Source organism: Talpa europaea, assembly GCF_964194135.1.
Source record: "Talpa europaea genome assembly, chromosome: 9".
Lineage (NCBI taxonomy): Eukaryota > Metazoa > Chordata > Mammalia > Eulipotyphla > Talpidae > Talpa > Talpa europaea.
The window spans coordinates 55,077,365-55,094,199 of NC_140076.1; the positions used below are offsets into that span (position 1 = coordinate 55,077,365).

General features: G+C 36.0%; 1 protein-coding gene across 3 annotated transcripts in view; it reads left to right on the forward strand.

Annotated features, from left to right (window-relative positions):
- The window catches only part of WLS (Wnt ligand secretion mediator), a gene marked incomplete at its 3' end in the record, with an annotated part of 134,142 nt that overhangs the window by 30,425 nt on the left and 86,882 nt on the right, over window positions 1–16,835 (forward strand). Inside the window, exon 2 of one of the 3 annotated variants that reach the window (XM_084241597.1) lies at window positions 7,818–8,084. The exons of 1 other annotated variant lie outside the window; for it this stretch is intronic. In XM_084241597.1, the coding sequence (XP_084097723.1) occupies window positions 7,818–8,084 (267 nt within the window). Of the gene's footprint in view, window positions 1–7,811; window positions 8,085–16,835 lie in introns of all 3 variants that reach the window. One more of the 3 variants, XM_084241596.1, reaches the window with a different exon arrangement.

The following is a 16,835-nucleotide window of genomic DNA, read 5'->3' on the forward strand; positions in this document are numbered from 1 at the left end:
TCCAGAACAATTGAGGTTGCAGGCCAAGCATTTGAAATACTCATCAGTCTAAGATTTAAACATATAACATTTTTCAATATTTTTTAAAAGTCAGAATGAATTACACAAGTGTTTGCTACAATTTCTAAAGCTGTACTGTCAAAATGTCTATTTCATTTATTCACAAGTTTATGTTGGGGGAATTGTTTTTAAGTCAGCCATTGACTTTCGTGTGTACAGTACAAATTACTGTGCATTCAACTCTACTATGTGGTGTATATGTTTGTGTGTTTTGGTGGTAGTAGTTTAGTGTACAGGAATGTTCTGCTGTGTTGAAAAATTTAACTTTCCTAGAACAGATGTCAGTATAATTAACTACTTACTGAAAATTGCTGGCAAGAACAAATTACATTTCACTTAGCGCACCCCATTACACGCAGTAGGGTATAGCTGGGATAATTTCAAAAATCACTGCTCCAGGTCTTAGCCCTGCAGACCTGCTTTCAGTTCTCCAGTAATTGAGATTGAATTGAGGAATAATATTTCACTTAGTAATCTAGTAAGATTTAATTGGTATGGGTGAAATATAGGAGAATTTCATCTTTAAAGTCAGTGGCAGAGGTAGAGTGACCATTATAACTTCAGAACTATTTCAGTAAAGGAATTAACAGACTGAGCCAGTTAATTCCGAAGCACTAAGTCAGTTTAACACAAGTATTTATACTTTCTTTAGCTGAAAATTTTGAAGCAGTCATCATGAGGAGATATTCTAATATTTATATGTGCGCTATGGCAGGTATTCAGGAATCTTTTTAGAAACTAACCTGGAGGGAATAGTAAGCAAAACTGCTCAAGGGATTGCTAGTTAGCTAAAACCTCACAGTTCAACCAGAAAATGTGATCAAACTATGTTAGTTGTAGAGTATATCCCACATGTTTCCTTTCAACCAGAGATAAAGGAGGAGGTTTGGAAGTTGAGAAAAGCAGATGGAGTCTTCCAGGGGAACTCAATGGAACACATTTAAAAGCTAATTTTTAAATTTAGCTGGAGAATCTTTTGTGTTAAATGAGTGTGTTGGGGAAATCTGAATGAAAATTGTAGCTTTATAAATAACAAGAATTCATCCAGTCTCATCTTTTCCCGTCATCTATGTTCCTCTTCTTCCCTTTCTGCTTCCCCTTTCCTTAATACCAAAACATGGTTAAGTGAACTCTGGAATTATTAAACGACTTAAATGCCAAATATATTTCATACACATTTTTATTATAAGTCAAGCACAAATATTCAAATAGGCAAAGGTTAGTATCAATTTGATTATATGATTTTTTATGAACCCTCTTGGAGATACCATGAATTCATAGCTGGGCACTGGAGGTTTTCTCTACATTGCAAAGTGAAATAGATGTTGAGCTTTAGCTTTATAAATCAGATGAAGATTGGGGGCTTACCTTACTTATTCAGCTATTATTTTACTTGTGTAGATACAGACATAGGTCAAGTATTCTTTTAAATGAGCTTCAATTTTTCAAAAGTCTAATAGTCACTATATAGTAACCCAAAATATTTTAGGGAGCAAGGTAAAGAATAAATAAGTGAAAAATAGATAAACTAAGGATTCAAGTTTAAATAGGTGCAGAGATCATGACAATAGATTTTTAAATGAGATTGGATTTCAAGAGTTAAATCATCTTTCCTGCTGAGACAGTAGGAGAAGGTACTGTTAACAAATGTTTTTAAATCCATGTCCATAGTATTTTGTTTTCATTTTGTTAGCAAATTGCATTGTAAAAATATAATTCTCTAAAATATTGCTGACTTTTTTTTAGCTTAAAATCATAACTTTTTCAAATTAAGGCACTCTGATTATTAAATCCCTCAAACATGAATTACCCTTTTAACAGATCTGCGTTCCACATTCCTTCCCCTTGTCGCCCAAAGCAGATTAATCTTTAAATATCATCTTTGTTGCAAAGGCAGACATTCTTCCTCTAATTTAGGTGAAGGCTATTTAGCTGATGATTGAGACTTCAAAGGCTCTTTGGAGGCTGGGTTGCCAGAGTAGGAGGCTGAGCTCCATTCCCTCTACACCACCATTTTGCTCTCCTTTTTAGTAGAGTTCATGTCTGGCCTTGTGGCTACCCACAAGATAGAGATAGGAGGGAGATAGAGATAGAAGGAAAAGTCCCTCTAAATGAAAACCCCTTGTTATCTGGAGGTGTCTTTATTATTTCTGCTTTATGTCTGCTTTATGGAGCAGACTGTTGGGAGCAGTAGTGAAGGTACCCTAGTAGAACTATGCCACTGGTTAGAAAAACATAGATAGAACTAAAATAAAGTTAGGAGTGGAACCTGTATTTCCACAAGTTAAATGGTCTCTTTTTAAATTATAATTCTCAGACTTCTGCAGAATCGATTGTGATTTTTTTCCATATCCAATGGCCCAGCATGAGTTCTTCTTCAGTGCCTTTCCCACTCAGCTGTCCCCTTTCTCTCCCTGGCTGGTACTTCTCTCTTTCAAGGTTAAATTCAAATTTCCTGCAAGCAGCCAACCCCAACACTTCATCATGTGCAAACCTCTGTCAAAGCAAGTTCCAATCAGGATGTACTTCTCTGCCAACTTTTCTGCCTCCTACACTGGACCATGAGCAGCTCAGGGTCTGGGACTGTCACTTGCCTCTATCTTTAGTTAGCACAGTGCATTATAGTAATACTCTTAGAAAATTGCCTAAAGGAATCTTCTTTACTTGTAATAAAGCAAAAAAAAAAATGTGTTGACTTAAACAGAGACCATGTGTCATGTCAGCATGTTGTTTTAATTTTATTTTAACTTTTCTAGGAGGCAACAAAAACTTGCATCTCTGTCCAACTCTTTAATTACAGGCTCTGGAGGCAGTAGGGTCTAATGATTTGATGTTGACTCAACTTTGAGCATGATAGCGGTAGTGGTTGGCTAGATAGTAATTTGTAAACTGGACAGCCATTTGAGATGCCAGAACAGGAAGCTGACTGGAGTCAATGAATATTCCTCCAAAAAGAGTGCAGGTTTAGTCATTGTTCACTACATTTTAATTCATGGTTGCATTGTAATGATGACTGGAATTCTTGCCTCATTTTTGTGAACTCATTTCTCCAACCTTCCAAATATCTGACTGTTGCCCTTTCTCAGGTAATGTCAGGATAAATATAACTTTTGCCACAATTATAATTCCCTTTTCCTCTACGTACTTATTTTCTTTTTTCTCCATTATTTGTACATTCCATATCACAGTGTCTACTGGATATATTTTAACACCTAATAGTGTTATGTGCATAGTAGGTATTCAAGTTGTATTTGGTGAATGTAGTGTGAGCCTTAGTAATGTATGGGATTAGCATTTCAAGATGCTTCAATATGTGTTTGTACAGCTCATCACAACCCAGAATTAGAAGTCCTTTTGATTTTATATCATTCTAAAATTAAATATGTAGCATCCCATTTCATGATTTGTTCACTACAGTGGAGAGGTGGAAGCCAAGAATACGGTTCAAATACATAGAAGGAAAAAATAAAAAGGCTTATGTTTGTCATAATAAAGAGAAGTAAACTAGAAAATGAGTAGCCCTTTATTTTATAACTCCTGTGCCTAAATATTGTCTTAACCTATAAGCTTACCAATCTTCAGTGCCTGGGTGTACTAATTTTTAGCCAAATTGCTCTGTCAACTAAATTGCACTGACATAGAAGTAGCTTTGGGCCCAGTTGTTTTCAACTAAATGGTACGGATAGGTAGAGGGGCCATTTATAATGTGCGCTGATGCAGCTGGGATATTGCATTACTAGCCTAGGAGTTCTGAGGAGTTATTTTTAACTTTCACCTGAGCAAACATGACTCAGTTTGTTGACCTGAATTCATCTAGCCTCTTCTTAAAAAGACAAACTCTATTAATCCCTAGAACCATGTTGGTGACTAAGTAAGGCCTTTATTATTACATATACCTATTAGTTAGTTGGTTGCAGCTTCTCAGAGTTTGCAGATAATTTCACTTCTTCCATTTTGTACTTTTCTCATACAACAAAATTCCTCACACCTTTTTTTTTTTTAATTTTAAAACAAATCAAGCTTCTTTTGATTTTTAGATACTATTTTGTAATCCTTGAGATCACAATTTTGGCTACAGTCATTGACAACACCTTCTGTAGTAGGCAACCAGCTGCTAACCAAAGGTTTATTTTTAGTTCACTTTATACATAAAGAAACACCGGGGAATTCTGTGTTAACTTAGGAAGATGTCTTGAGCTATAAATATATTATTGGGAGGAAATTATCTGTCCATGTCTGAACATTAGAATGTCTATTTACTTGTGCAAACAATGCAAGTATTTTGCCTTTTGAGCACTACTGCAAAAATTGAAAATGTTGAAATATCTTCAGGTTTTAAAGTTATGCCAAAGAGGACTAATTTATTCAAGTGAAGAAAAATATTTGTGATTCCCATAGTCTGACTCGAGATGCACTTGAAGTTTCTCCAAGTTCATTGCCATGATCTTTATGAAAATATTAGTATTCCTGGGATTTTTTTCTTTATGCAAGAAACATTAGACTAATGAAAGAATGAAAATATTTTAGGCTGCTACAAAGGCAGGCGTTCACTGTGCCCATTAAAAATGCAGCCTTTGTGCCCATAAAGTGTTCAGCTTCTCTGTTATTAAGTTTGGAATGTGGTTTTGGAGCTTAGTTGAGGAACTCAGCTAGTTATTTTTCATTTTGCTCTAAGAAGGGAGAAATTTGTTTTTTCAAAAGGGAAAAAAAAAAAGAAATGAAAAAAGGTTAGGTTCATTTTGGAAGAATAGAAGTTTTAAAATGTAGTAACTATTTTCTGCAGCAAATAGTCAGTTTGAGTATGTTAGTCAAAAATAGAATTCATGACTTTTGTGTCTCTGTTTATTTCTCTACCTTAAAAAAGGGTACAGTTAAATGTGCCATTTGGCCTTTCTGATGCCAGTGGGCTATTTAGCTGAGTCAGGATAACCAAAGTTTGATTGATTCATATTTCTAATAATAAGTCAGAGATCTGAATTTAGAAGGGTTAGGTGTAAAATGTTTTTTTAGATACAGTTTTGAGCTTTGAAGAAAAACTTCCCGGCATAGGTTAATGGTGACTCAGTGTTGCAGTGTCCAGGGTACCACATCGAAGAACTTTCAGCTAGAGTGTAGTTGTGCTGTGTTTTCTGGTAAGTTTTAGTAGGCATTGCCCCAAGTTTCTGCAAACATAACATTTTACTACTCAAAATTTACCATGGTTATAGATATTAAGGAATAGAAAAAGATGTGCATTTAACCTTTAATACACACTTTTTGTCTCCTACGTGACTTTCCTCCTGCTTTACATATTTCTCTAAATTGCTATCTGATTCTATTAAATAAAAGATGACTTCTGCTCATAAAAGTTCTGAAAGCACAGCATGCACAGAATTAAACATATTTAAAATGTGTACTAAACCATCATTTATAATATTTTCCTTTCACTACTGACTTTCAGAGAGAAATTTATTTATTTATTTATTTAAAAGATTTATTTATTTATGCATACGAGAGCTGGGGTACAGGCCAGAGATGCAGGGGCTGAGAGGATTCATCTGAGACAGAGTGGGGAACAGGCAGACTGACTGAAATATACTGCTGAAGGGAGCAGCGGGCGAGACAGGAGAGGTCTGCCTCACCATATGGGTTGTTCCTTGGCCAGCTGGGAATCACTCTTGCTGCAGAGGCTGTGGATTGCTTTATAGTGTAGTATTTAACCCCTTACACCACCAGGGAGGCCCCTCAGGGAGAAATTTAGATCTTTAAAAGTATGTTGTACTAGTGGGACTCACATGAAGAAAACTGTAAAAATCTTCAAGGATATAAAAATGGATTTAGTTAATGGAGAAGCAGTCACTGTTCTTAAATGGGAAAAATAAATATTGGAAAGAATGCCTGGTCTCACCATATTTATATATAGATTTAATTTAATTTCAATGAAAAGCTGAGCAAAAGAATGTAAATTTGAGATTAATTGGGGGGAAGGATTAACTCTATCAGATATTGACACAAATCATCAATATATAAGAATTAAAACAGTATTGTGTTGGACCTTAAGTTGAAGGTCAAGTATATAGAATATGGAAGATTCTTCAGAAACATCTACTGGTAAATATAAGATAAACGTGATGTCATAAATCAATAAGAAAGGAGAATCCAGTCAATAAAGAATGATTTAAATATTTAACAAAAATAAAACTAGAGCCTCATCTCATCTCTTATATTAAAACAAGTACTAGATGGATTAATGCTAAATAGATTTAAAAAATATTTAAAAAGTTAATAAAAGTGACTATTGAATTTGGAGATAAATTCTCTTTAAGCAAAAAAGCATGAGAAAAACAAGGGAAAAGAGAGATTTTCTATAAAATCTATATTTTATAGAAAACTGCTATATTTAAGTAAACCATAAACAATTTTGGACAATTCGAATAGTTAGGATAAATTACTAATAAAATATTAGGCAAAGATTATTCTTATTGATGGCCTTTCCAGACCAGTGGAGATATAGGTAAATTAAATTTGGTATGTCATGTGATTATTTTTAGCCAGTAGTTAAAAATGTTTCCATATATTGAAAATATTTATAACATCAAATATTAGTTTTATATTTTTCATGTGTTCAAGCATTGTTGTACTTTTCATATGTTAACTTGTAGGTATCATTATAATTGCCATTTCAAAGGCAATAAAACTAATATACAGACATATTAATTCACCCAAAACTTTCCTGGTATGGGTTTGTAGTGACATGACTAGAAATGAGAGGGCCCAGGATTTCGCAACAGGCAGGATGACTCTGGAGCTTGGTGTTAATGACTATTGTACCCTCTGCTTCTCTAAAAGAGTAAAAAAGAAAATGCTACAAAATTTTGGTTCTCTATTGTCAAAATACACGTTAATACTAGTATATATTTTAAAGTTATATAACTTAATTCATGTCTAAATTTTTAAATCTAATTGATCAGTCAAAGAATAGATAGTATTTTGATATTTTTCCAACAGTAGTTACTTCTCTCTAGTGGGATTTTGGATTAATGTTATTTTGAACTTTAAAATTTCTGTATTGTGCATATTTTCTATTATAATCATGTAACCATTTTATAATCACAAAGTATTATTTTTAATGTTGTACATTTCAAATTTGATGATGCCTCTTAAAATGCATCACTCCGGTGTAAGTGTACCTTTGAAGTCTCAGTCAGTGTCTGAATGCCACACTCTGATAAGTAGTATACTAAGTGGACACTGGGATCAATCAAAAACACTGTTGTAAAATTTTAAGAATTAAGAAGAATCTTAGAAATGACCACCTTGGTTGGCTCTTAAAAACCAACCATCCTGTTTTCAGATGGAGTTACTGAAACTACTGTAGATTTAACCACTTAACCCAAGATTAACTGACAATAAATCTTCTGACTTTAGACTACTGTATTAAGCCACAGAGGCCTCCATGCTGTCAAGCAGGTGGGACCTAGAACACAGTAAGTTTTTGTGACATTTGTTTGGAGTAAGGAGGTAACTGAACCACATTGGTTACAAGTATGTTCTTTCAATAAATAGCATTGATTGAAAATATGTTGGGAAAGACTCCTGGGGATACTGGAGGTCATTAAAGGATCCTTGCCTGAATTCCAGGGATACGTAGGTATTACTGATCCCAAGTTTTAGAAGCCAATAGGAAAAATGGAGAAAAGACAGTACTGTTAGCCGGAAGTGAGTGCTTCAATGAATGATCTTTCTAAAACAAGATAACATTCTCTTTTCAGCTCCAGCTCCTACGACAGCTGTGTCTTACTTGTCAGTGAAATGTGTGGATGTCCGTAAAAACCATCACAAGACAAAATGGTTAATACCTTGGGGAGCTAACCCGTGCGACAAGATCCGAGACTTCGAGGAAGCCATTCCAAGGGAAATCGAAGCCAATGACATTGTGTTTTCTGTCCACATTCCCCTCCCCAACATGGAGATGAGTCCTTGGTTCCAATTCATGTTGTTTATCCTGCAACTGGACATTGCCTTCAGGCTGAACAACCAAATCAGTAAGTACACTCTCCTGTAATCCCTCTCCCACCTTGGAGGAATTTCTCTCTTCAGATTCGTGCAGAGCTAGATATAATGACAATTAAATGATAATATTACTAGTAGACAATTATTGACTGCTTACTACTTTTGAGACACTTTCTTTCCACCTATTCTTAGAGGTGGATCTTAATATTTCATTTTTGGGCACCAGTGAGATTGCTCAAAGTCTTTGAATAGAAGAGCTGGGATTCAAACCCAGGCAGCCTCACTTCAGTGACCAGCGCTAACAACCACTAAGCTCTATTACATTGCTAGCACCTCAGTGAACCTCTCCCCAGTTGAGTGACTTGAGGATTTCTGTAAAGGGTGGTATTTCAAAATGTTTTTTCCCAATGGACTTTGAGTAAACTTTTCACCTTAGAAAAAGACCCCTGTGAAGTGGAACACCAGCCTACTAGTACTCATTTCCCCACAAAACCAGGTGATTTGCTTTAGCTTACCCAGATATGACTCAAGACTGAGGACAACCAATCTTACAAAAGACTCTTCCCATCTCTTCTCTGGTATTCTGCTGCCTAGAAGTGAACCAGTAAGTAGTTACTACACTTGCGGGAGAAGATGACACAGGACATGACTGAGGGCCAACATGGAGACTATTTACCTGCTGGCATACTTTTAAAATAGCTAGGGTTTCATTTCAGATACTGTCTTTGATTTGTTGTGGTCCAGACAAAAAGGTAGGATAACAATACTTGAAAGACTTGGGAGTCGTGCTTAATGGACAGAAACCTATACACCACTTTTTATAAGCTCCGCAAATTTGGCCAAGTTTAGAGTCACAGTTTTCTCATCAGTAAAATAGAACTAATAATTACTAATTAACCAAATAATTCAAAGGAATAGAATAACGCAAAGCTCTTAGAACATAAGCCCAACTAAAAGTTTTGAAATAAAAATAAAGGTAGCTATTATAATTATCCTTTCAACCTGAAATTCAGCCCTTCTTTTTAATTCTTCTATACTTTGGTTGAAGAGGGAAGGAGGGCATGAATTTTTATTTAAAAATAAATCATAAAAAAAGTATAGTTAGCATAAAATACCTTCAGTGACTAGCTGATAAGAATTGGCATTTAGAGTTCTGTCCGATTCTCGCCAAAGGCTGTTTTCTAGGTCTTATCTTTCATTGCTAACCTGCACATGTTCTCTGCATCCTCAAATGGGAATATTTTTCTACTCTATAAATATATCCAGAGGTTTTCTCCCTTTGCTCATATTGGTCCTACTTATCTCTTCCTTTCCTGACAACCCTCTTCCCATAAATATGAGCCCAGATCTCCTCGTTGGAAACCTACTCATCCCTTAAGACATCCCAGTTGTCACATGCCTTTGCAACTTTGCCAAGTGTTTTCCATGTTACTCCCCTCCCCTTTTCCTTCCTTGAATTCCTTTCCTGGTGTAGGGGAGAAAAAATTTTTCCTTCGACCTTTTTAGATTCTTTGACTGGTCTAATAATTCCAATTCCGTAAAACAGTACAAGAGAAAAACATATTTACTTTTGTATGTAAATGAGAATCCTAAAATGGCATATGGGCCTTCTTGACAGAGAGGTGAATGAAGCTTATCTGTCATCTGGAACTAGGGAGAGGGAGTAGGGCATAGGACTTCAAAGGGAAGGAAGGTAATTCACAGGAAGATGAGAGGAACAAATATCTTGTAAGCAAATGTTTTCTGGGCTATGCAGAAACAATGGGACACAGGTGGTAATTTTTAAGACTTCCCTAGTTTCTTCTCTGTCTACTATGCCTAGCTTATATTATACTGTAGTTGTCTGTGGTAATTACTCCCCTCTTGGAACACATCGTCTGTTTAAATTATTTTTAGGCAATTTAGGGGAAGTATTTGGGTCCTAATTGCTCTATCTCTAAACAATCTGTTAGCACACAACCAAGGGGGTACTCAGGGACCTCCAAACTTGCACTCTCTCAAAGGGGTTCCTACCATCCCTCACATAAAGACAAAGATACACTCTTAACATGAAAGAACTTTAATATAATTAGTGTGCATAGAGACGGAAGAGAAGAGAGGATCTTTTTGTACCAATAAAACACTCCAAATTACCCATCCCCTTGTGGGTAAATGCCCAGTTAAACAGGCTTGACATGAAGCAGGGCCACTGAGGCTAATAGCTTGCCTCTGGGTAGCCATAGGAAAGCGTGGGCAGGTCCCAGAAAGCGTGGGCAAAAGGAGATCCCCCTTCAAGATAACACTGATATTGTCTGCCTCCCCATATTTCTCTCATTCACATATCCTTTCCAACTTTCTCTCCACATATCTTGTTCCAAGCAGGACCAGGGTGCAAGTCAGGCTATAGGAACTAGAGCTCTTTTTCAGGCCCACCTGCCTGCCTTCTGTGTTACAGATCTTTACCTGGCCACGCAACTCCACCCCTTGATAAGTGGGGCCAGGAAATGTGGTACTTCCCCTTAAGTTATCCACATGTTAAAGTGAAAAATTTGGGTGGTCTATTTTGCCCCCTGCCACATTTGCCTTGTGATGTCTATGTGATCAGTCTTATCTGTACAGTTGAATTATTTCTGTGGTGCCTTACTGTGTGCTCCCAGTGGGTGCATAGCACATAATGCTTATGTTAACATAGTCTATAGCTTTGCATGTTATAGATGTTACAGTATGCATACTATACTATATAAACATATAGTATGCATACTATAACATAGTAGTGTGTATGTTATAGTATGTTAGAGGTTATAGATGAAGATATTTCTTGAATTGTGTAACAGATTAATGTGGCTATCCCCTCCCACTCAAAATAAAATTTTGTTTTTTAAATAACATTTCAATAATCAGTAACACTGATGCTCAAACTAATTCTGGTCCCAGGTGCTCATGTATGGCTTCTATTCATTAGGTTGCTATTCAGATGTTCAGAACTGAATAAGAATAATATGTCCCTGCTTTCAAGTCACCTGTTACTATGATGGACTGGCGTTTAGAGTGTAGTCTAACACTTGGGCAATTATTGGAAGCAATGTTCTGTTTTCAGGTTGTTAGGAAAGTGCTAAATTATCCTGTCATTCTGCCTTCTGCACAGTGACTGACCTATAATTTGGTTTTGGAAGTTGGCATCAAAATAATTTAGTAAAATAATTTAGAGCTTCAGGTGTGTTCATGTGATCATACATTTATAAAATTATACTACAACATTTTTAGAAAAAATTAAAAAAAAAAGATTTATTTATTTATGCATACAAAGCTGGAGTATAGGCCAGAGATGCAGGGGGTGAGAGGACTCACCAGAGATAGAGTGGGGAACAGAACAGGCAGACTGACTGAAATACACTGCTGAGGGGAGCAGTGGGCGAGACAGGAGAGGTCTGCCATGCCATGTGGGTTGCTCCCTGGCTGGTGGGAGATGGAATTTGTGCTGCAGAAGCTGTGATTGCTTCACAGTGTGGTGCTTAACCCCTTGCGCCACCAGGGGGGCCCCAGAAAGAAAATATTCTTGAGTGTATGTTTAGTGAATGTTATAATGATTGAAAGTCTTTAAAGAAATTTTCCTAGTCATGGGAACTAATTCAAATACCCTTTGCTACTTTGGTTTTTACCATTTCTAATTAAATTATGTTCATTATACATTTATTGAATATTTTAGAGCTCCCTAAACTCATTTGAAATATATTTAAAGTTCAAGATTAGTTTTTCAGCTTCAGCACTATAAGTAAAATTACTTGAAACTCAAATCTTGAGTATTTTTCTCAAACTAAAAATTAAGAAATAATTTTACTGAAATTCATAAGAAATATATATTTGGTCATTCATATGACTAAGATTTTTCTCATGTATATTGGGTCTTTGTCTACAGTTCCTAGCTCACAGCTCCCAAACCACTAGGACTTTCCTGAGTAATAAAAATAATGAGACTGTCTATTTCAGTTCCTGAAAAATGCTTCAGAGCCATAAAGGTGAAATAGGTATCGAATGCATAGTGAGCTCCTTTCTGCCACAACTGGGTTTATGTTAATAAGGCCAATTTTGGAAAGCACCTAAAGACAGAGGCTGGTTGCCAGAGGAACCCACTAGGAATAGAGAAGTGGCTATTTCTTTCCCACTCCTAATTTCTAGGAAGGGGGGAGGAGTTGGATCAATCACCAGTGGTCAATGGCTTAATTATGTCTGTGTAATGAAACCTCCATAATAATACAAAAGGAGAGGGTTCAGGGTGATTCTGGGTTAGTGAAATAGAATACTATCCTGTGTCACCATGCTGGGTCCCAATTCCACAAGGACAGTATTCCTCTGTTTGGGGTCTTGACCTGTGCAGACTTTTGATTTGTGTCCTTTAATACCTTTTGTAATGAACCAGTAATATAATGAGTAAATGGGTTTTCCAGGTTCTGTGAGGTGCTCTTGAAAATTCAACTGAAGGAGAGAAATGTCAGAATCTCTCATTTATAGCTAGTGAGTCAGAAGTACAGGCAAACTGGACTTAGGACTGGTGTCTGAAGTAGAAGCATGGGGTTCTGGGAACCTTCAATCTGGCTGATTGGTCAGCAGCATAGGTAACAATCTAGGTTTGCAATTGACATCTGAAATGACGAGCAATCTTATGGGAATGAACCCTTAACTTGTGGAAGCTGATTCTATCTTCAAGGTGTATCTACTGTCAGAATTGGGCTGATCTGCAGGATACCCTCCCAGGCCTGAGAACTGCTTAGATGTCTGGAAGCTCTCCCCAATCCTAATTGGTAGTCATAGCTTATTACTTACATATCTTAATAGCGTCACAGATTAATTCTATCCCAGAAAATATTAATCCTAAACATCAAAAATACTCATGTTAGTGGGGCTTTAACTAAAACATTTCTTTATGTAAAAGAAATGTCAATGTCTTTATTTGCTCTCTCAAGTATGTCTTTAGGTTCCAAAATATATTTTTTCTTAATCTAGAAAAAGATTGTACTGAAAATTCTTATCTTAAAAATATCCTCACGTTCTTATAACATAAAGGTCTGGAATTAATATAGGGGCATTAAATAAATTAACAAGACAGATAGCAAATAATTCCTGTAATAAATGCATAAAATAACTGAAATAGTAGAATCATCAAGAAAACCAGATGAAAAAAATCCTTTTTTTGTTTTGTTTTTTAGCAGTAGCCGTGGGTGGAGGTTGTTGACTTTAGTATGAGAAGGTAATAGATTGGGTTTATGAGAATATTTTTTCCTTAATTTATTTATTATGCATTTATTTGTGGACAGTGGAAGGCATCAGTTAAAGAATGGTGATTTGCTTTGCTCACTGATGGATAGATACATGTATACATATATGTTAATTATAATATTGTAAGACATTACAGATCTAGGTTTTCCTTTGATCCTTTTATTAAGAACACATGAGGCCTGTTATGAGACCTCTTGTCCACTTTCCATATTTTATCATTAGTTTGGATGCCTTTCTGACAACAGTAAATGGTTCTGCAGAAAAGAGATTAAAAGTGTGGTGAATGAGGTCCTATAGTGTGTGGATGACTTCATGTTTAACCAAGATACAACTGTAACAATATTACTTCAACTGTAAGGAAAAGTGTCAGGACCAATCCTATTTTTTCTTTAAAATTCCCTAGGGAGTCTATGAAATGACTTTCAGATTTCAAATAATAAGAGATTTCACCTTTGGACTATGAAATGAAAGTTGGAATCCATACATATATATATGGTAAGGGTTTCATCGTCCTTTGAAGGGTCTTTGAACAGATAAAGTAATCTAAGGACTAAACATTTTAAACAACTTTTAGTTATTTGGGCTTAAAAGTTTATTCCTTTTAAACTTTTCAATTTAAAATGATACAAGTTTTAGCTAAGATTTGAGATCTTAATAGACCCTCAGAAACTAGAAAAGCATTGACTTACACTCTAAAGTCCAGCCAATGTCTTATCAATTCCAAAATTTAGTCAGATTGGTGTTTGTGCTGGGAAGTGATGACAATGTAGAGTATCTTATAATAATAAAAGTGGATAGAAAATGTATATATCATATTCTATTATTGCATGTATATATGCAAAAAAGATATTTCATGTATATTATGCCAAAAAATCCACCTTTGAAAAAGTAACTGAAAACAGAACTCCTACCTTCTGCCATTTAAACATTTTTAAAGCCTACAGTTGCTATTCAAGTGACAAATGTGAAAAATAGTAACCAGTTCAACTTTTAAATGGTAATGCTTTTATAAACAATTATCTATAAGAGCTGAGGTGGGGAGACCAATTGAGGAGAATCTACAGATTTATATAGATGCTTGGAAATAGGAGTATATGGCTTTTCAGTGAGTACCAGTTACTGAGCAGACAGACCAATCTGTCAAAATCTATGATTGGGTCAGCCAGTACTGACCTTTTCTGAACATTTTGGAGGCGTGGAATTAACATGTTTGTCTGGAAAGAAACATGGTATTTCTATAAAGTTGTAAGGTCACAGGTTTTAGTTTTTACTCCAAAGAGTTTGGAAATGGAGAAAATGTGTAGACTGAAAAGAGTGTCAGAAAGGGTGTAAGCTTAAACATTTGGTATCTGGATGTATGGTCAGTCACGGGAGAAAATGAATGTTTGGGCTTCCCTGGTGGGGCAGCAGGTTGAGTGCAGCGCTGTGAAGCTGTCCGCAGCCTCTGCAGTGCCAGTTCAATTCCCAACCAGGCAGGGAGATACCCACATGGCATGGCAGACCTTTCCTCTCTTGCCCACTGTTCCCCACAGCAGTGCTTTCTGTCCTTCTTTGTGTTCTGCTCCCTGCTCTGTCCCTGGTGAGTTCTCTCGCCCTCCCACACCTCTGGCCTATACCCCAGTGCTTGTGTAAATAAATAAAAAATAATAATAATAATTAAAAAAAATGAATGCTTTTCTATGTTGTGAACTTAGACTTTTTTGAAACACCAAATTCTGTTATTTGGAAATATCTTCTAGGGTGGGTGTATCTCATTCTTACTGAAGTGTATTATCAGTAATTCAATTTATGTATTTATTTGTGAAATATAAGTTGGGGTTGCCTAAAATGGTATCCACTATTAGTGATGTATGTGTTTACTGATAAGAACTGCAAGTCACATACTTAGTAGAACCTCACACTCTCCATAGGGCTTCTTTTCAGGAACTTGGTACAGAGATCAAAGAAAGAAGGTGTCGTGTGTGTGTGTGTGTGTGTGTGTGTGTGTGTGTGAGAGAGAGAGAGAGAGAGAGAGAGAGAGAGACATGTTTCTACCCAGCTTTCAAATCTATAGACTCTTAAAATAGAAGAACTGAGATTCATTGGCAGAAAGCCTTACAATGAATCGATCTGTCTTAGCAGTAAATCTAGACTTTTCAGGGGTCTAAAGATCCCTTAGGTAGAAGAAATATTAGTAAATGGTTGGGGGGGGGCAGCAAGAGAGGCCATCTATTCTGTTTTTAGGTAATGAAGTCCTTGTGTTTTGTCTTAGCCCTATGCTGTGCCCTACCAGCAGCTTGCTTCATTATTGCAAATGGCTCCATGAAATGATAGAATTATTTCTATAACTGATGAGTGACTTTTCTTCTCTCAAACTGAAAACATTTCTGTAAAATATACTTCTATTTGAAAAATAATTTGAAGATATCATTACCTAGTCAGTTTGTAAATTGGATGACTGAGTGTTCTGGGAGAAGATTCCCTGACTTTTTGTGACGTGAGTATACTCTTCTATTTGTGTATCTATTCAATATTACGGACTATTAGTAGAAACCACATGAAGACAATGAGAATAAGTAAAAAATAAAAATCACTATCTGAAATGATTGGGGTGAATTTGTTGAATGAAGAAAATCAGGGAACCATCAGCAAGAGTTGTAGTCTCCATTCTGTATTAATTCAGGTACCTCTTGTGAAGGCTCAACAAAAGAACTTCATGGGATAGTTGGGTTCACCCCCTCCCCTATAAAACTGCAACTGCTATGATGGAACAAGTCTTTGGTGACCTAGTAGTCACATACTGAGCCCCCATGTTTTATCAGATAGTCCTTTTTAATAAAATGTTGAAGAACTACTAAGAACAAATCTAATTCTATCCTCCTACTTCCACTTCTACCTCACTCTCCACTCCAAAAGAAAACTTTGATTCATTTCAATGTCCCAATGTCTGGTTATAAGAAACATTTCTGACTGGATAGTTTTTATTGCTGTCGGTGTCACCAAGATTATTTAAAGTTATTTTTTAAATTTCTTTACCTATGGCACTCAGAATCAATGTGTGCAGAAATAGCCAAAGTTCAAATTTCCTCTCTGTCCTCTCCCCCTCAAAAAAAAAAAAAAAACCAAAAACTAAAAAGTTCAAAATATACCATAAAGATAAATGGTAGGGAAGTTGTCAATATTCAAGTGGGGATTATATCGCCTGTTCTCTTTTTCCTTGTGGAGCATGTGCCCCCTTGAAACCAAAGTCAAAGCATAGAATTTACTAATATAAATCAGTCTTACTGACTTGAGACAGAAACTAAAATCATGGGAGAAGGCTATATCTTGATGACTAACCAGGAATAGTGGAGATGAGGAATATGATATTTGTTTACTCTCGTTTATGGATTATCTCTCCCTTCAAAGGAATCTTTGGGCACAATCTTGGAATTAATCATTGTGAACATGTTATATTGGCTGAAGCCTGGGAGCCTACAGCTTTGTTTTAGTTGGGTGTGATGACTGGCAAGCTCATAAAACTTTCTAGATCTCTTATGTTGTATGTTATT